Genomic DNA, 21,009 nt, shown 5'->3' on the forward strand with positions numbered 1-21,009 from the left:
CTGAACACGGTGGTACCCCATTTCAACAATCCCCACCGTCACTGCGCATGCGCGTGACGGTGGCTTCACGGACCCGTCAATAATCCGCCTCTTGAGAGATGCCGTAGCTGCTCTCAAAAGGGGAAGGATTGGCGGGCTGTCCTTTACAGCTCTAGCCGGCACTGTGCATGCGCGTGACGGTGGAGCCTTCACGACCCCAGCCGGCACTGCGCATGCGCGTCGCGGTGGTGCCTTCACAGACCCGTTTATTATCCGCCCTTTGAGAGAGGCCGTAGCTGCTCTCAGAAGGGGATTTATAGTTAACGGTTTATTGTTTTTCTTTCAATTTTTTTGAGCTGCGCCGTTGGTCGAATCCTGGATGCGTCAGCGGAAAATGGTTTATTCAAACAACAAAGATATGACATGTGTTTTATGCGGACTTGAGGATGACGTTGAGGCATCTCTCGAGGCAGCGGGAACACGTTTCGAGCCGGGGAAAGAACTTCCAGCTCTGTCACGGAGGGGAGAAGGAGGGGCTGTCACGCCGTTCGCTTCTTCCTCCTCGACTGCTGGCCGAAATTCTGGGTTGGCTGCGCCTGGGCTGCAGCCGGAACCGGAGACTTTCTAGGCCAACTCGCCCTCGTCTCCTGCCTGGGCTGGGGACTCGGGGTGGGCTGCGACCTCTGCTTCTCCGGTGCTTTAAACCTAGCAGGGTTCGGAGCAGCTTGGGCGAAGGGCCGCTGTTGCGAAGGCAGCGGCTGGACCCTTCGAGGGAGACAGAGGTGGAGGGCCTCGTCTTCCTTCTTTTTCGACTCGCACCTCCTCTGCATGGAAGCGAGAGCGGAGCCGAAAATCCCCTCGGGAACGATGGGCATATCCAGCACATCTTCCTTTTCCCGGTCCGGGAGGTTGGTGAGGTTGACCCATCTAGCTCTTTCCTGCACCACCATGATCCCCATTACCTTTCCCGTGGCCTGGACGGCGCAGTGTTGGACACGGAGACAAATGTCTGTGACCGCGGCTATCTCGTCCAGAGTGGCCGGTCCAGAATTGCTCGACAGATCCTCACAGAGCTCCGCTTGGTACGCGGTTAGCATCGAGGAAACGTTCAGAGCCCTGGCGGACAATGCTGCGGCTCTGTAGGACCGTTCAGTCATGGTCGACTGGAATCGGTCCGCCTTCGCTGGCAGTGTGGGGTTCCATCCTCGGTAGGAGGTGGGTTGCCACCAGCGGTTCCATAGGCGGTATGCGGAGCAGGCCGAGCCTCTCCATACCGTCACAGTCAAGGGAGGAGGCACCCTGGATTGGGGCCTTGTTGCTAAAGGGCCGGTCTCTCCACGAGACCGACACCTCATCCAACATCTCCGGGAAGACTGGAAGGAGTAGCCTCTTTGTCCTCGTTGTTTTGGAATAATGTTTTCCCTCGTAGCGGGACCTGGAGGTCTCCTTGGCCACTTCGGGCCACGGGATGTCTAGCCTGGCCGCAGCGCGCTGACACACGGCTTGCAGGTCCATGCTTAGACAGGGCGAAGCTGGTGTGCTATCGCCCGGGAGAGCAGCCATCGCTCCCGGCTTTGCAGCCTGAGCTGGTGACACGAAGATGTCGTCTTCTTGCTCGTCCGAATCAGACAGGAGGAACTCAGAGGCATCCTCTTCATCCTCCATGTAATCCAATTCTAGGACATCCTCCGCGGGTGAAACCATGGTGAGGTCCAGCCGGGAGCCCCAGCTTGGTATAGCGTGGGGCCCCGTTCCCGCGTCTTTTGCCGCTACCGGGTCCCGGCCTGATATGGCGCGGGAATCCGGTTCCGCGGCTGCCGCAGTTGATGAGCCCCAGACCGTAAAGGTGAGGGACTCAGTCTCTGCGGCGGACGCCCCCGCGTCTTGATTGCCAGCCGGCCAATCAATGGACATGAGGGGATCCTGTCCCGACATGCTAGCTTGTCGTGCTAACCGTCGGCGGAGGCTCTTCATGGTGAGGCGGGCACAATGCCCGCACGAGCCGGGGTTGTCAATAGCCTCTTGGGCGTGTTCCAGCCCGAGGCAGGACGAGCAGACCTGGTGTGAGTCTGTGCCTGATATCTTCAACCCGCAGCCGCAGAGTCGAGCCTCCGAGTCCCTGACTCCTCTGGTGTGAGGGAGAGAGGCGTCCATCTCGTTCGCCGTGAGGCGTGGAGAGGACCCGCTCTTAACAGGTATGTCGAGAAAAAGTGTTACCAATCTGTCTTTAATCCGGAGAAAAAAGGGCAGTGTGGGTCTTTTTTCTCAAAGAATATTACCTGGTTTGGTAATATTCTTTTAATCCTTTTCTCCTCCGTGAGAAAAGAAAAGAAAAAACGTCCTCGCTACCGTGGTGTCGGCAGTGAGGGAAAAACACAAGCTAGCAACGGGTGTGTTGCTAACTTGAAAGTCAAAATCTTACCTTAATTCCAGAGGAAGAACGGTGAGGTTGACTATAATACTAACTGGTGTGTTAGTATCATACTCTTCTGTAAGGCAGAATAGGGTAGCCGGCTAATGCCCGTCGACCGAAATTAGCTTTTGGTTCAGTCTGTGGACTGTTAAGCTAGCCCGGCTACCATTAGAGATGTGCTCTGAAGCGAGAAGAGGTGTTTGAATGACGCATGCGTCGTGGCGCAAGCTACTTTATAGGGGGTGATTTCCCCTGACGTTGACGTCAAGATCACCAGCCAATCAGGATTGGCGTAATGAGATCGATGCTTCTGTTTGCTCCGCGATGAGGCGCATCCCATAGTGAGACATCGAACGGAGTGTTATGAATGAGAACAGGCAATGTACACACACACTCTCTCTTCAATGCTAAGAACCAACCATCTCTGCCTATTATTTAAGTTTTTGTGTAACTCCCAACATAAGAAGTTATCTTGTTTAATCGAGTTTGAGTGTGTGTTCGTGCCAATGTCATATTTATCGTTATAATTAGACGTCATGAAAAACTATTTTTTTCAAGTATGATAAAGTGAACAACAGGACAACCCAGTCATTTTTATTACAGGGGTTCCTATTTCAGAAAACATGGGATCCAATAAGCCAATCAGATTTGACATCCCTTCCTGTGTCAAATGCAGGTTCATAAGAGTATAATGATCCCATCTGAGTATTGCCACTACTGGCTTGAGAACTACCTTTTCAAAAGTGCAGAATTTATTTTTCACAAGCCAATCAGAGCAGAATGTTAGAAAAGCTGGCTGTGAGGAGAAAGATGAGAAAACAAGGGTTCACAAGGGTGAATCCAGCTATATTCAGACAGACAGTGTAACATTAAAACATAGAGTAGAAACACACAACACAAGTATATACAGTACATAAACATTTACATAACACTGTATGTCACCCATTAGGCCTATATCTGGCTCAAATCTGTCACTGGTTAACAGCTAAGTTATGTTATTAAGTCAGACGTGTCTTTAACCTTGCCCAACTCTTTGTTTATTTCTCTCTTACTATTGATACTGTCTTGTTTATTCAAGTGGCACAATAGGTTAAAAAGAAACCTAAACTGGGCACACTGTGAATCCACACTATAGTCGTTACCCATGTTTACGGATGGTGATCCTCACCTGCCAAAACTCTAACATGGTGTGTAGCGCTCTGACACTCTGACAGTGAGTTACATATACAGATGAAGGCTTAGAAAGCACTGGGCCGTTGAACGCTTTCAAGAGACAGCTTGGTGATTGACAGATAGACGTGTCCCCTCATTTCACAATCACTAGCACTTATTTGCTGTCATGTTTAGATGTGTGGAAGTAGTCATTAATTATACCCAGCATGTATAGAAACGTTAACGAAGTGATGCTTTATTTTGACTGCTTGCCTACGCTGAGCAATGTTTGAATAGAGCATGAAATTATAGAGCACTGAGTGTACTGTAGTGTACGGGATAATGACAATATTAATAATTACGTCTTCATCTTGTTATCAAATGAAATGAATGTTCTCTACTTGTATGCATTTCTAAATGAAAACGACTGCTGCACTTTTTGTTATGAAACCGATGTCCCAGCTTGTGTTGTCCATCAACTGTAAAGCAAAAATACCCATGTTACATCACAGATTAGGGTGTGGCTGTAAGTGAAACATTCTTTAAAAGTGTTGACCAAAAGAGAGCAGTTTAATTAAAGATGTATTCAATGTGTACTTTATCATTGAATTGCCCTTTAAATGACACTCACTCCTTTACTCTCCTGTGTTTTCCCCTTTTGTTTTCTTTATGTTTAAACTTTTAAGGGAAAAAAACAACAAAGAAATTCAATATTAATGGCCCACAGACAGGAGATTTCAGTGAGTGCTGTGTTACTTTATTGATCTTCTTTCTTCAATTTGCTGTGAAGCATTACACTGTAAAGCCTGTCTAAATCAAGTCTTATATAACACAAGACAGGCAGCGGTTGCACAACAACAAGCGACTTCTTCTAGATTTCACCAATCCTACGTTTTTATCAGCCGCGATTCACTTTCCTCAGAAGCCATTTTTATAATAGACCCATCATTTTTGGGAGATGCTGCTTTTTCTGATATTATGAGTATATATATTATTTGTTATTTGTTATTTTTTTAAAGATAAGTTCTGGTCTTTCTGCTTATTTAACAGCAATAGAGAGGCTATTTCATCCTCAGCCTTTTCACTGTGCTGATCCACCCTTTACAATTCAAGTAAGTGGTTCACTGAGCTACTGTACCTCTTGACTTTTAGATTATCCAACTGATTTTCAGCATCAGTCATAGAAATGTATAGAGACATTTTAATTATACCAGCAAGGCCTTCACGAACGTATATATGTTCCACTCTTAATGCAAAATCTGGCTTACCCCATGAAAATTGGGACTGCAGTTAAATGAAATTTGGCTGGATTTCTTAATGGGCTTAAAGTCATTATGTGCTTTGTTGATTCTTAAGTGTGGAGGATAATTGCCATGGGCAGCACGAAAGTAGTTTGATTATTGTCTGCTGGCTCTTGTGAATTATAATAGATATAAATGAGGCTCACATATCCACATATCTCCTTGGTACTAACAGTTGTTGGCAAAAATGGTACCATTCAGGAGCAGTCACACTACAGTAAACGTGTCGAAGCCTTTTGGAATAGTTTTTATGTGGAATGGTAAAACATCCTCAAAGTCAGCTCAGGCACGTACAAATGAAAGATTGATTAGGCTGTGAAGTGCTGGTCCCTCTCGGAAAAAGCACAGCACTTCTCTTCTAAATTAAGTCTCGATCTTTCAAAAGATGTTTCAGTTGCTAAAAAAGTGGTGACTTTGAAGTAAGCATGTCCCTTTGGTAGTTATTCAGCAGAGGAATATTTGAGTAGGCTTGTACAAGATGTTCACACATGTGCTTCAAAGCTGGGATGGTGAAGGGTCACTTTGTGTCCAGCCCATCCCTTACAGAGCAGGCTTTTTCAGAAAAATCAATTACCACTTGGGATATCCTCCCCATGAGGATTCTTTTTTTATATGAGGATTCTTTTGCTGCTGATCTGGGACTTTTACTTTCACGAATGTGCTGAAATTGTTTCCCTGTCTGATATCTGTATTTACCAACATTATGCATCTGCACAGTACGCAGTAAGGAATTTAAAGAAATATGTCAAGATGTGTTTCTCATCTGAATAGCTCTGCATAAAGAAAAAAATATCATGCATCACAGTTTTCTTTTTAATGACTTCCAGTAGTTTGCTTTATTATTTGCTATATTTGTGTCAGTCTGGAACTAGTTCGAAGTGGAATTAGAAGTCCAGCTAAGAGCAGTCCAGTTAAGAGCAGTTTAAAAAACAACAAAACCTACAAAATGTCACTGATCATTCAAAAGGGATTTTTACACTTTGCAGTTAATATTTAACATTATTGTTAAACATTAAAAAATAAATTTACTTTATACCTCACCCATTGATCTTCAGAGTAGTAGGAACATTACACTCTTTGCAAATACCTTAAGGGAATGGTCTAAATACTCCTCTGACGAAATGCACCCTATAATGCTCTTTTGCTGTGATTTCTTAACAACACAAGGCAGAAAAGTGCTAAACAAAAAAGATCTAAAAAACAAGAATTGTCTGTTGAATCTGCTTGTTTCCCCATGTCAGTGCTTTTTATATTGACCTTCAAGAATTGATGGGAGGAATGTGTGCTAGTCACGGCACATTACAAGTCTAAAACTGGCCCCCATAATGCATGCACTGGGGCCATTTAAAAGGAAAATAACCAAACGGCAATCTTAAAGACTGCACTGAATCAATGTTAGGGCAATTTGCAGTCAGTGGAAAACCTGCGCATGCTGAGCGTTCACAGCAATAGAGGATACACATTTAGACATATGCAGAGGAAAATAAAGCTCTCACTCGTGTGTTGCCATACAAAGTGTGTATCCTTATAAGGACTAATCAAAGCACAAAAGGCAGTGTCAGTCAATCTTCAGCCTGGTTATGGTATTTAACTTGGTCCTTGGAGTTTAACACGCAATTATCTTTGACTCTATTAAAAAGAAAAACATATATTTTGTTGTTCATTGTGTTTGTTTTTCTTCAGAAAGCCTATAGGCTCATGGGAAAATAAAGCATGGTTTGAATGGCAATCATCAGTCTTTGCTGGTTCAATTGTGTTACTGACCTTGTAGCCCCAGGCAGGAGACCAAATGAACAAATCTGTTGGAGATATTGGAAAAAAAAACCTGCTAAAACATTGCTGGGATGGAAGCTCATTAACTCATGGTGGAACATGGCAAAGGCCTTGATGGAGGTGTGTGTAGTTGGGATGTTATTGTATGTGTGATAAATACGTGTGTTGTTAAATTCCTAAATGACTTGGCTGATTGTTGGTCCTACATGGTAATTATGTAGTTCTGTTTCTTAACAGTTTAAGGCTTTTTATTTCACTCTCCCTTTAGCGTTTTTTTTTATCACTTATTAAGTGTAATCTTTTTAATAAGTTAAAGGTCAGGACTGCAGAGTAGATATTTTTAAGGATTTTAAATGTTCTGATATTAACTGATTAATTTGCCTTCAACATACTAAGCAAGAGCATCCCTTTTAATGTGTTTCATCCGGATGTCTCTTGATGTTTTTTACTGCATCCCTTATCATCCCCGCAATCAAGCCCAGCCCCCCCGAGAGCAAAAGGGCCGCTAGTAATCTTTTCAACCCTGCAAAGATAGAGATTTATGTGCCTTTTGTGCGAAGGTTGCACAGAGATAATGGTATACATGTGTCGCTATGTGCTTCTGAGCATCGCAGCAACACTGATACACTGAAATGTGTCTGTCAGCTAATGGATGCATATAGTGATGAAAGCTGAGGCTTCCACCAGGAGAAAGGGAACAATAATGATGAAGACCCAGGTTGGATGGATTATCTGCCAGAGCTTTACAAACTCTTATCACAAAGAGCATCTTTGGATAAGTTATGTATTGAAAAACATTGCGGTCATAAATAACAATTTCCTTCATACACATTGGAAAACACAATGCTCAAGTATTTTCCTGGAGTGCTCACCTTTTGGTAAGAGCATATTCAAGGTTAAATTGCTCACAGCTAATGCACACCACTTACATGCTTATTTTTTATTAATTTTACTTAACTAATCTGAATTTTTTTTTTCGGTGTCCATGCAGAAGACTGGACTATACAAAACAAACTAACAAGTTCTTTTTTGAATACATATCCTACAATTTGCAGCACATTAATGGCCAGTTACCATTTATTGCAAATTATAATAATGATTTTGTTTGATTTATTGACAAGCTAACGGAGATACTAAAGCAGCCGCTGAGGGTTTTGAAGCTCTAAAGTTCCTCCTGTAATATCCCTTACAAAATGCAATGTGTCTTTTACCTTACAGTAACACAGCTGTATAAATATGTATTTGATGTGCAAGTGTTGAGTATACAAGTGGACTTCGGCACTGGTGAAATAAGAAATGTTTACATGTTCCTGAATTCACCAGTAGTCTGCTCTGTGGCGCTTGCCCTCACTCTAATTGGCATGTTGCCGTTCTTGTAGTGAAGAATTTCATGAATTATGCACGGTAAACAACTTTCCACGTGTCCTATTATAACCACATTGTGCTGTGTAAAATCAGCCTACTATTCTGGAAAAGACAACACGTGAGACGGCTCCATTCTCATTACAGCTCGTCGTCAGCTGAGCTGGGGATCGCCTTGTTTCTTACCTCTCCAACTGAAAATATCTCCCCTTTGCAACACCAGTGAAAGCCTCTTGATTATTGTGGTTCCCAATGTATTTCATCATCCTGACCTATTAAGCAACCAGACATACAACTGAGAACTACATTGAATCCATAAATGATTTATGGTCAAGTAGAGTAGTAATATAACTTACATTTACTCTGTGGGAAAGTTAAGGCTAAGTGTTTTATATTATGAGTAAACGCCGAGGCTGCTGTGTTTTCCTCGTGTGCCCTCACCTGAACAGGGTTTCATTTCTCAGTATTCATACTTCCACAGGGTTTAATATTTTAGTGCACTGAAATAGGGACTTAATGCCTTAAGTGGCAAAGATATGAGTAAGATCTGATCTATATTTAATGTGCCACGAATTGAGATTCAACAGCCAATAACGCTGGATAAAGTAAAAGACAGATACTGTACTGTAGACTCTGAAACAGTCTGCTTTGAAACAAACGCAACAACATTTATAAAGTCATAGCTCCATAGTATACAAGGACTCGATATTACAATTAATGTATTTGGTAAAGTAACATTTAATTAACATTTAATTTTATATTTAAATTGAGTCTGTGTAAATACAACGTGTGTGCCGAACCTTTCTGGAATGCTGTGTGGGCGATGCAGGAGAGCAACTTCTGGTTTATTGATGTTGACCTGTCCTGCCTGTCCAGCGCTGAGAAGGCCAAGGGCAGTCAGGCAGAATGTGGAAGATTATGTTTCTGTCAAGTCACTGCTTAGATTCTCTTATTTTCCTGTCATCACCCCTATGATTCAATTAAGAAGCTGCATTCCTCAGTCTGGCCAGGCCAGACAAGGAGACCAGTGATTGACTGGTAAAGACATTACTATGCAGAGGGAAAGAGAGTATGGGGAGATATATGAATATGTGAGTAGATGGCATAAAATAATCTTGTAATTGATTTTTCCATCTAAGCTGCCATTTCATTTACTGAATAAATGAATTCATTTCGGGCAGTGGGTTGTTCATGCTGTCCCCATTGTGTCATTGTGAAGACAAACTTAATCGTGTTTGGTATTTGATGATGATTTTGCAGATTCTTTAAACTTTTGCCCGACTGCTCAGACAGCATTATCTCTACACTACAAGGCGCTGATGTAACCTTGATAGATGGCCTGTGCTGAAAAGCTTTGTGTTGTCTCCTCCCCACAGATGTGATCCACACCGTGGGCCCGGTGGCCAGAGGTCATGTGGGCCCTACCGAGTCCAACGACCTCACCTCCTGCTACCAGAACTCCCTCAGGCTGATGAAGGAGAATGACTTGAGCACTGTGGTGAGTACAGTACACTACCAGCACTCATCTGAGGAGAAATTAGTCCCTGTTCTGTGCAGCTTGAAAGAAGCAAATTATGGGCTTCTGTGTTTTTGCTTGACAGTAAATAAGCCTTCAGCGAGAAAAGCTGTGTTTGAAAATGTTTAGGAAATTTGGAAAAGGTACAAGAACAAAAGGATTTAGCATCTTTCATTTCAGATACAGTTCTGAAAAGCCTTAATCTTCTTTATTTAGACAATAGCAACAGAGAACACAACAAAATGGTAATGTTTCATGTTTGTCAAATGAAGGCTTTTCATGTCTACTTTGGCTTGTGATTAAATGAAAGGCAGGCCTTTGAATGCACCACTTAGAATTGCCACTGCACACAACTGCACAGTTTTTCCTCTTCATCTTTGTTTGGGAAGCCACTGTTGGGTTAGACAACTGTGACCTTTCTTTAATTCTTTAAAGGTGTTGACGTACATGTTTGATTCATTATGTTTTGAGCTTTTAAACACAGCTTTAGAAAGCAGAGGGTTTAGTGAATGTGGCTGAATCAGAAGGGTTTTAGATGAGACAATGCCCACACAATCCACAGCTGGCAGCGGCCAATCCTTCACACACTAGCCCTGCTTCCCGCCTGTTCTGGACAGTATGTTTCTGTCTGGTCCACGTGATATATGGATTTGCCCTGCCCACAGAGGGTAAACAAATCAGTATCACACCAAATAGCCACAAATCACATTTTCTGCACCAGCCTGCTGCCCCACAGCCTCATCAGAAGCCAATCAATGGAAGTACTCAACAACAGAGAGGATGCATACATGAGTGCCAGTTTCATTAAAGATGATTGTGACAAATTCCTGCTCTGTTGATGACTTATAAGTGCAACAGACACCTCTAGGTAGCAATTAAATGGATTGTTAAGCATGATGACGGAAGTTGTTGCGGTAAGTGTTTTTGAAGTTTTATCAAAATCAGCAGCATGCCTGCTGAACAGCCGCATCCGTGAAGATATGATGAGCCACAAGCATGACATTAAATTACAATGTCATTTGAACAATAGAATAATTGACTCTGTAGGGCACAGACGAGGCCGACTCTGCAGCCCTGGCCCCTCAGGCCTCATTGTAGGAACACAACACCAGCTTGTCTGCTTTCATACACAAACGTTCCAATCCTTTCTTTGCTCCTGGCACATTCCAAAGATGTATTTAGTAAAAGCCTATCTCTTGATTTATTTGTCCAATAATCTGTGTATTTATAAGAAATGGAGGTTCTGTTTTTACAATGAGTTGCCTGGATCCTTTCTAATGTATTTATACAGCTGCTCTGTGTTGAACTAGCTTCAATGAAAACCCTGATGTTGTGTGATTGACTGGCCTTGTAGGATGAACACAGTAATTACATTGTCTTAGCCACAGTCCATGCTGTATCTCCCTGCTGCAAGGACAACAGAACGTTTACAAAAAGCAAAAGGGAAATAGGGTTTTGTTCTTGCAAAGATTTGCCCTTCATTTATTTTCTCCCCAGCCTGCCTTGATATGCAAGGCTTATTGAACAGAGGCACTAGTTCTAATTCTTCCAGACCGTCCTGGGTCTCTCTCGGTGCAGAGTACAAGGAGTCCACGTTGTTGGTTAGATGATCAGCACTAAGCTCAATTTGACTCCTCTGAAAGGGTCTCACCGTGAGTTTTGCTATTTGAGAGAAACAAGAGATTCCACTGAAGACGGGCACCCCGCCAAGTGGGGGGAAAAGGGGCGCTACATTTGGGAATCTAAGACGGCTAGCTCCCTAATGGGGATTCCGGGGCATTACAAAGGAATAGGAGTCAAAACAAAGCCTAACACAAAATAAACTTCAGCATGAAAGATTAAAAAGAAGCAGAGCTGGGTAGTTAATCCCTGTTACTTAGAGCTCAAAGCCACCCTTTAGGCTATGAAACAGTCGGGCTACTACAGCCATCTCCTCAAACTCTGTGATTGTATCAAGGCAGGGACAACACTGGGAATAGCACAGCATTTCACGACTGAAGATGCACTTCCTTTACCTTGAGGCAGATCAGTGTGTCTAACGGAACATTTACTAGAATCCCCAGAAGTCAGAAATGAGATGGGAGACCTTTTCCTGTCCTTCAGTGATGTGCTGTTCCCGTCCCAGTGTGCAGTGTCACACTGATCTGCAGCTCTGCAGCGACACAACATGGGGAAGATGGAAGATGTGAGTTCTAGGCAACTAAAAGCATTTCCAGCCTGAGTTTATTGGATGTTTCTGAGTTTCTAGGTTGTATACTTACCACAACTATAAAATGAAACAAATGTAAAAGTAACAGCTTGAATCAATTACACCTTTACGTCATAAAGTTGTCCTTCTGGGGCAGCTCAGACAGCAGATCATGAGGGCATTTCAATGAAACCCCTTGTTTTTTTTTATATTTCAGAGATAATTAAGAACATTTTAAAAGTGTTAAGAGGTCAGAGAAATACATTTTTAAGTTAATTTAGTTTGAGAACACTCCAAGCTCATCATTAACTGTTGCATACAAATCTCTTCACCAAATGTTAGTGTCTCCAAAGGCTTTTATGCTCATGGATACTTTGCCAAGTCTGTATTGGCTGAGATGTGAAGGCAGATGTGCACATTTTGTTTATATGGCTTCCCTTGGCCCACAGGGTAAACTATAAGTATAGGATGCAGTTCCAAGCTGTATTGAGCAATGGCCTTCGCATGGAAAATGACGATCAACCTGCTGTTTAACCCCCACAGTGAAGTTCACAGCTATCTGGAGCGGTCCAGGCTCACCCTCGCGCCATCTAAGGCTCTAGATAAATACCGGATGACTGGATTGCCTATTGAGTTTTGTTTTCCAAGTCATTTGGCTGCAGTTCCTGCTGGAAAGTGATACCGTGTATGTGCCCATGTGCATGTATATACTTACACATGCTCTTTGACGTGCATCTTCCTGGGGCATATGTGCCTGCTGATTTCTTCCCTGCCTGGAGGACTCTTATGCTTTAGTGCTTTTCTTTGCTCTTTGCTGCGGCTGAAAGAGCACCACGCTGTCACAGCTCCCTCGGCTCTGACTGACCACAGCCACCATGCCAGAGTTGCTGTCTTGGCTCTGCAACATCACACAGGGGAGCTGTGCAGCCTGTGAGCAGAGTTAGGAGCAGCACGTTGTCAAACAGCCCCCTCCTCTGCTCACTGCTTGTTACACGACTACAGTATGTTATTCGCTTCCAAAGGAGGCTCAGGTGAGGAGCCAAAGATGAAATGTGTCTAATGTTGGTGGATTGATTCTTGACATGAATTGTAATAATAACTCTGCCTCACCGATTAACCACTGAGTCCGGAGTTATAGAATTGAAATGGTCTCATCGCGGTTTTTCTGATATATGCCATTGTCATGGTCCTTTTAAAAACAGCTGATATTGTTTCGGAAAATCACTCCGCAGCAGTACTCCGCTATTGCGTTACCGGAAAATTCAGAAGGTATTTGATGGGGGGGAAAATAGTTTTCTGTAATTTGTTCGTGTGTTAAGATGCCATGCAGTGCGTAAAACATGCAGATTTTCCACCACCGACTGAGACCTGCCAATCACATCATCTTCTTACTAAAAGAGAAATGCCTTGCAATCGAGAGTAGGCTGTTATTATCTGGTAAGAAAAAAGATCACCAGCATTTGAATAGGCAGTCGTGAGTATGAGTGTACTGTATCCGTGGACAGACAGACCCTGGGGTGCCTCTCCTCCAAAGAGTTGCTAAGCCATACAGTATATGGGACTGAGGAGACGGTTAATGCAGGTCCCCTGTCTTGGTTAGTCATGGAAGGCTGCTCAAATTCTTCCCTGGAAGCAAGCATAGCATCTGTCAGGCAAAAACAGACAGACTGTGTGGAGGGGGACGCTACCATCTGGAAGCCATCCAGCCTTAGACTCTGTTTTTGTTTTAGAGAGCGTATTAAACACCCCCTTGACTGTGGCCGTTATAGAATAAAAGTATAACTATGTTTACCCAAAACATCATTATTGTTTTATTTCAATTAGCCTTGATTTTCAGTCTTTGGGGAGTGTTCTGATAAATAACGCTGAATGTAGTCTTAACAGGCAACTAAGCCTCCTTTTTGTTCATAATTTGACGTTGACAGGCCGCAATTTGATGGTTTTTGAAAGTAACTGTCATTAAGCTATTTCTGGCAGTGTGCTGGCAGCTGTCAGTGTGGACAGTGACAGGGTCCCAGACTGCATTTAGTGGTCTCCTCTCTGACTCCCAGGTGGCCCTGGAAGTGTTTTGTAGTCATAACACACTGGCTTCGAGGAGATCCAGCAGGGAAGCCACAAATTGCCCGTTGAGAAAAATGCTGAAAGCCAAGTGGATTGGAGATGAATGGTGTAGAATGATAGGATTAGCCTCCCTTCTCTGTGGGCTCATTCCAAGGCTGCGAGGAGTATTAACTCCCATTCATTTTGCCCGACAGTGTTCCCAAAATGCATTCCTGCAAACGATATTTTATGGTGAAACATCAGCATGCACACCGTTCTTGAAGATGACAGCTGATGGCCCCTACTAGATAATCGGTTTAACACGACAGGGACTGCAAGCGAAGAACTAACAAACGCTGTATCGCTGGGATAAGTGACCATGCCCCCAAGGTGTCTTTAATAAACACAACAGCTGGGGTTTGAGGGCAGGTTAACTTTATTTTGCCACACTAGAGTTAAAAGCATCTCCTCTGTTATGAATTGTAAAAAAAATAGCAGTAAAGAACTTTTACTGTTCAACCTTTTATTAATGTAGGTCACTGGTGGTATTTGAAATGTGTTTTTTACAGCTCATTTAAGTGCACTGGAGAGTCTTTGTCATTATTTATGTTTCCAAATACTACCATATCAAACTTAACGACGTTGTACTCCATCCTATTCCATTTGGGTTTGCAGACGCCCCAAGTGATTAATTAATTTCCATTTACGCACAAACTTTTCCTCAATTCGCTTCTCTACCCTTTCTCGTAAATTATTGTCTGCGAGTGCGAGCGACTACAGGTTTAATTATATAATGGCTGAGACAAGTATAGAGGAATGATTGTGCACATACTTGGCTTCTGATCACAGCAAAGTAAACTGTGCCATTAATTGGGATAGAAGAATGAGAGGTTTACTGCTGATCTGCTTACATAACGCAGTTGGTCTTTGTGTCTATATTGCCCACAATCCAATGTAGTGCATGCCTTGAATTCCTCCAGAGTCAAATCCAAGCTCATTTTCTTTATGACAATATTTGCGGAACTTAAATATGGGCTGCCGACCCTTTTCAGACCTTCACAGCCAGGTGCAATTATGTAGCAGAGTTTTCAAAGTATAGGAATAAAGGAGCCTTTCCCAACAGACCCCAGCTGCTTTTCACATATTTTCAATAGTCTACTAAATGTCAGTCTTTAGCAGTTTTCACACTTCTGTACCTTTTGATTGCTGTACTAGGCTCCATTCAGCTGCGTTTAATGAAGGTTAAGTCCCATATGTCACAGAGGAAGGCCACATGCTAAAGAGACAATGCTCAAACCGTTTGCATCAAATGTAAGGTGAATAGGATTTTCTTCAACCCATGTTCTGTCTCATCTAATTGTTGGTATATTGGTAAACACTTTTGTAATTGCACTTCTCTAAACCAGCAGATATAGATGTTCGTTCTGTTGTACCTCAATATCATGCGTCGCTCCTTAGGTGCGTTTTGGTTCCTTTTGTAAAACCTGTAAGCATCCTAGCATTTATCCCAGTGTTAATCCATTTGAAAATCTTGAATGGAAACCCAGCCTAATTAAGTAATATGTGCCACCGAGGAATGTGTGATTACAACACGGACCTCTCTGTGGCCACCAGTCAGCAGGCGTTGCGTCTAGCTCTAGCCCACTTCCACATACAGTACCTGCTTGCAATGCAAAGGTTAATTAGACTGAAGCTTTCAAAAGGTCACGATGCCATTTAAATTAGCCACTGCTATTTATCTGATCCGAATCATTGGCAACACAGGGCCAATTAGGTCCAATTACACTGATAGTGGTTGTGGTGGTCTGCCACCTAGTCAAAGTTAATGGCCATTGGAACCCCAATTACCCCATGCCCTGATTAAGAAGGAGACAGTCACAGCAGGAGGCGCTTCATGTCGGGGTAAAGAGACAGCCAGCCATATTACCTTCCCTTGACATTCTCGTCACTCCAGGGAAGACTGCAGAACTTTATGTGAGGTGAAATATTAGGATATGTAAAATGTGACATTTCCACACATCGAGAGGGGGGTAATCACAGTTGATGGGGATTGAAGAGGTACTCTTCAAAATGTCTATGTGGAGTGAGCTGATGTGAGCATGCTAGTGTCTTGATTACAAGCACAGGAGGCCCATGGCAATTATCACAGAGACTAAACCCTGTCTCCTACAGTACAAAGGCTACTCTACCTACAGGAGATGTTCTGTGAGGGAAATGACAGCGGTTCTGTTCTAGATTAATGTACTCTGACAATAATAAAGGCTCTTCAAATATTTTAAGTACTAAAGCACAATCAAGCCGTAGAAGACTCAAGCGCTCAGGCTGGTTTCACTTGATGTTTTCCTCTGCCGCTGTACCTTGCTGTGAGGAGCTCCTGGAGACGGTCTCCTGAATCTCTATGAGGCTCATCTCCCTCTGCAGTTTCTGAGAATAGAATCGACAGCCAGCACCCAGCTGCGGGGCTGTCGAAGAAAGTTGTTGATTAAACAGATGTCTTTCCCGCCTTATTCCATGAGACAAGAACACCACAATAAGCATGCATTAATTATACATACCTGAAGAACGTGGGCAATACAGGAGAACAAAGGCTATGTCTGTCTTTCTTTGTTATTGCCACAGGAAGGAGAAAAGTGTATGCCTTTTCCTCCTCCTGTTTGACTCACAGAGAACAAACAGCAACAAAGCGTGGAAATCTACCCAAGGAAAGAATTAGTTCTGATTAGCAACACCTGATTCAGAGTCATTTGCAACAATGCTGGTTAACAAAGTAGGTCTCATGTCATTTTCCTGAGGAAGGATATCACATTGTTTCCGACAAGACAAATCTCTAGTAGACAGAATACGTGGACAGTGGCATCTTGTTTGCTTTGAAGGATCCTTTAACTATACACAATCTCAACAAAAATAACCTAGCCCTTGCAGAACACCTAAAAGCCAGTTGTTTTTTTCCTTTAGTAGCCTTGGGTGATTGAGAGTTGTGATCATTGTGTGTCATCAAACACTTCCTCCACTAGTTATAACCGTTTCTCCTTGGATCAAAGGAGCTGAACAGGAGAGAAGGATGTGAAATCGATCGCATGCAAAGCATTTCTAATGCTCCCCAACTGAGCAAATCTCAGCAAATCTCCCAGATACTGTAACAGATTGCTGTTCATCCACAGCGGACCTTGGTGGCATGCGTTCTTGTTTACATCATTATGGTTAATTAGCAGGCAGATACAGTCCAGCCAACAGCTCCTGCTCTGCTGTGCGTCACTGAAGCCGGACAGAGCCGTCACACTCTGTCATCTCATTACTGATGCAGCACTATCCCACAGGGAGACTTCGTGCTGCTTCAGCGTTTGGTCATCCTTGAGTCTATGACCATCCAAACAGGGTGTATAAATGAAAACCCAGGGAAGCCCCTTTGTATGTAGTCATGTACACACCATCCAGTCATCCTCTAACTCCAAGTGGCCCACAAATCTCGGCTTCTATTGTGATGCGCATGGCAACATTTTCAATTTAACACTCACAGATGGACATTTTAATTATTATTGAGTGAATATTAATGAGAACGCTGAGTCTGTTCGTTCCTCTTAATGCACTTAATTAAAGTTACAATGAGAGATGTTTAACATGACTGCATCAGAAAATAAGCTCCTCGGACTGTTATGTATTAAGAAAGAAAGAACATGATGATGCAAGCAGTTATTGTGTACATGTACTGCATTAGCACTAATCTGGTTGGATTAGTCTGTGGGCTGTGTGTTACGGCGGTGATGATACTTTTTCTTTAAAGGCTCTTTCTCTCAGCCTTTCAGTCGTGGCTTTTGTGAAGCCAGGTGTTGAACCCAGAGTCGACCTTGCCAGAGCCGTGTCCATGAAACTGGAATGTCCTGGTCTATCACAGGGTTCCATTTCAACAAGCTTGCGCCCAATTATCCTTCAATCATAGTCCCCGGTCATACAGATGTGTTTGGTCCAAGTACAAGGTCTTTCTATCGTGGTTTGACACACAGGGGACATTTTCTCCGGTTCTGGCTGTACACATGAAATGGTGGAAATTAGATAGCGTCTTAGATACAGATGAATCACAGTTTTAGCTTTTACACTGAATAAGTAGCAGTAATGTCACCGAAAATGAAGATGAATCGGCGTACATTAACACCTTCAGACTTACAAATTAGTCGTCAGTCTGCTGAAGGGTTTGCTGACTTATGTTTCTCTTTCTCCTTGTGTTTTGTTTAGCAAAATAGATATACAAGGACATTACCATCGGCTCTTTTTTAAGACTCAAGTATGCACTGATATTAACTGCTACCAACATTCTAATTAATGCAAGGTAGTAATTGCTTTTGTATTATTAAAAGCTCGGCATCAGACATAAATGATGTACAGACTGTGAAATATGTGTTATATATGTATTTGTGAGTGTTGGAAGGAATAAAGACACAGCCTTGTTTCTCTTTGGAAAGATAAACAGTCACATTTTGTTTTCAAATCACATCACCTTGAATATACTTTAAACTGTATGATGTAGTTTTCATTTTGTAGTTCCACTTTCTTTTCAATACGTATTTCTTCCTGAGCATAACATGAATCCCACTGCCACACAGCCAGTGCTAGTCACATCAGGTTTTCTTCAGATCATTCATCGCTTGCCTTTTCCTAACTTTAAAATATACTGAGCACAACTCTTGCTTTGTTTTGATAATGCATCGGTTCCTGTGTTTCATCAAAGACGATGCATAAAGCAGAGACCTGACAGGTATTGCGACCCACCCCTGGGAATGTGTGTAGTTCTTTGTGCGTATCAGAAGTACACAATAGCATGTCTGAATCCAGGGTATGTGTAAAGTCAGAAATGAATATTTATTGTAGTCCCCATCTGTTGGCACATATTTATCAGCATTGTTTGCTTTGACGACAGCAAACAGGGAACAGTGCATATTATGTTGACCAACTAGCCAACCCATAGTGATGCATATTTATGAGAACTTTAGAACATACTCTAAACACAATCCTTAAGTTGTACCCACAAATTCTGTATACAAGTCTTGCCCTCTAAACATTTTGTTATCGAAACCACAGCAGTTTTTGCAGGCTCAGGTGAATGAGTGCTTTTGGCAGACACGCCAATGTTTATGCTCTCCTATATAATTCTTTAATCACGGCCTTATTACCCCACACACACACACACACACACAGTGTAGTGCCATTATTATCTCCCAAGGTCACAGCTAACGAGGGCTGACGCACTGTGCCTGGCCTGTGCTGATTGACTCACCATTTTAAACTGGCTCAATCTAGGCCTACTCAGCAATGCAGGAGGCAATGCAGCCCCTTGCGCCGGTTTATGAAAGAGATATATTAGCTCTAACCGTGCAGGATTGTAGTGCTTTGACGCTATGGATTGCCACAGAGGTGTCCCATACTTTTTTCTGCCTAAGCAAATGTTTTATCCGGTCTACTGGCAGTGACATTTGGGTTCTGTTAATATTTGAAAAACAGAAAAGTGTGGCCTTGTTGTTGACCCTGCACTGAGCAGTTTACCACAATAATCTGTAGAGTGAAATACACTGGCCATCCTCTGTGGGTATGCAGTGCATTATTATTTATGTGATTTGATTTGTGATAAAGTAAAGCGGACACCTGATTTTAGATGTGCTGCTAGCCCTTGAGTTACGTCCCCACCTTCCACATTTACTCCTGTTCCAAGTTAATTAAAAAGTATACGACATGTTAGCCTTATATCATTATGAAGTAGGCCTACCGAAGTAATAATTTCATCGGGTAATTTAGCAGATTAAACATTTATTTCATTGTCAACCAGCGACCTTGCTATCGTAAATGTCACACTCGCCTTTTATGAACGATTCTGCGACTGTCAGGACCGTAGAACACATTTGAAATTTAAATCAGCTATCATCTTTTTCATTTCACGTACACATGGATCTAGGAAGCCCAAAGGTTTAGTCACCATGTCAGATGCTGAATGAAGTGGCTGCCAGAGCGAACAACGGGGTGAATCTTGTTTCATGGTTTGACTTTTCACTCCCAGCTTGGAATGCCAGATAACCTCCAAATCTCGCTCGGCTTAATATCTAATGTCACATCCCTAAACCCCTGCTGATGACAATATGCATGGAATCAAATCTGGGGCACTTTATGGTTAAAGTGTAGGACCCCTCACAGGAGAGCAAAGAGCGTGAGATGGAGAACATCAAACAGAAATACGAGTGATATGTCTAGTCGAACACCCAAAGCCAATGTTCATACCCATTTTCTCTAGGTACTCTTATCACTGTTATTGAAAGTTTTTATTTTATCTGCAATTGGAGTGCAGTTATTTTAGAGATATATACACATTAGATCGCTTTGGCTTTATAATGGCTGCAGATTTCCAACCCGAGGTATTATTGGCTATGCTCCTGATCCCGGTCCTGCAGAGTCCTTGGCTTTCCGGAAAGAAGGCTGAGTCATGAGGAAATGTGTTTGGCTTTGAGCTCAGTCAGGTATAACAATCATGACCTACATCACGGTCTCTTACCTAAGCATAATTATCTTCATCTCTAGATCAGGCCTGTTATTATTGATACAGAGACGTTGGACCGTTACAAGACAATACATTTCCTGATTGAAAAAAAAGTTGTAATTATGTGTTGCAATGGAATGTGAATCCTTACAGTGATGCAGTACATTTATGCCCCAAAAACGTATTTTGTGCAGAGAAATTGGTTTTTCCAATTTTAGTAACTAATTAATGCTTTATCAATATTCATGATGAACTCCACATTTAGAAAGCTGTAATTAGCTGTATTATCCTCTGGCCATTTGTGGGGGGGGGGAGGAGAAAGCAATCCATATAGTTCAAAGCACAGCAACAACTCTAGTTTCTGACCAATAGGTGCATTTAGGTATTACCTTATGGGAATCATTCCAGAGGCGAGCAGCACAGGACACAATCACTTCAAAGCACCCTTTATTTCTGCATGGGAGATAGAAAGAGCTGGATGGACGGCTTCATAATTCACAGAAGCCACCTGGTGATTCCCTCAGTCACCTTCATGTTTCCTCTCAGCCAGCTGCTCCCTGTACTCCCAATCTATCTGCAGTGCCATTGCTCCTGCAATTCACCGTGACCTTGAATTGTGCGTCCCCTCTCTTTCGTTTGAGATGTTTGTCGGGCTCTGGGTCCCTCCTCATTCCTCCTCATTTAGAGATGCACCTGTGCTCAGACCAAGATAGCACCACTTTGCAGTGACGCGCTGGGATTTGACTGCATTTAACAAAAACACCATAT

General features: G+C 42.8%; 1 protein-coding gene across 3 annotated transcripts in view; it reads left to right on the forward strand.

Moving 5' to 3' along the window:
• macrod2 (mono-ADP ribosylhydrolase 2) overlaps window positions 1-21,009 on the forward strand; it is a 453,977-nt gene that overhangs the window by 287,057 nt on the left and 145,911 nt on the right. For all 3 annotated transcript variants that reach the window (XM_034101062.1, XM_034101061.1, XM_034101060.1), the window contains exon 6: window positions 9,357-9,478. In XM_034101062.1, the coding sequence (XP_033956953.1) occupies window positions 9,357-9,478 (122 nt within the window). The remainder of the gene's footprint in view (window positions 1-9,356; window positions 9,479-21,009) is intronic.

Source organism: Pseudochaenichthys georgianus, chromosome 15, assembly GCF_902827115.2.
Source record: "Pseudochaenichthys georgianus chromosome 15, fPseGeo1.2, whole genome shotgun sequence".
Taxonomy (NCBI): Eukaryota; Metazoa; Chordata; class Actinopteri; order Perciformes; family Channichthyidae; genus Pseudochaenichthys; species Pseudochaenichthys georgianus.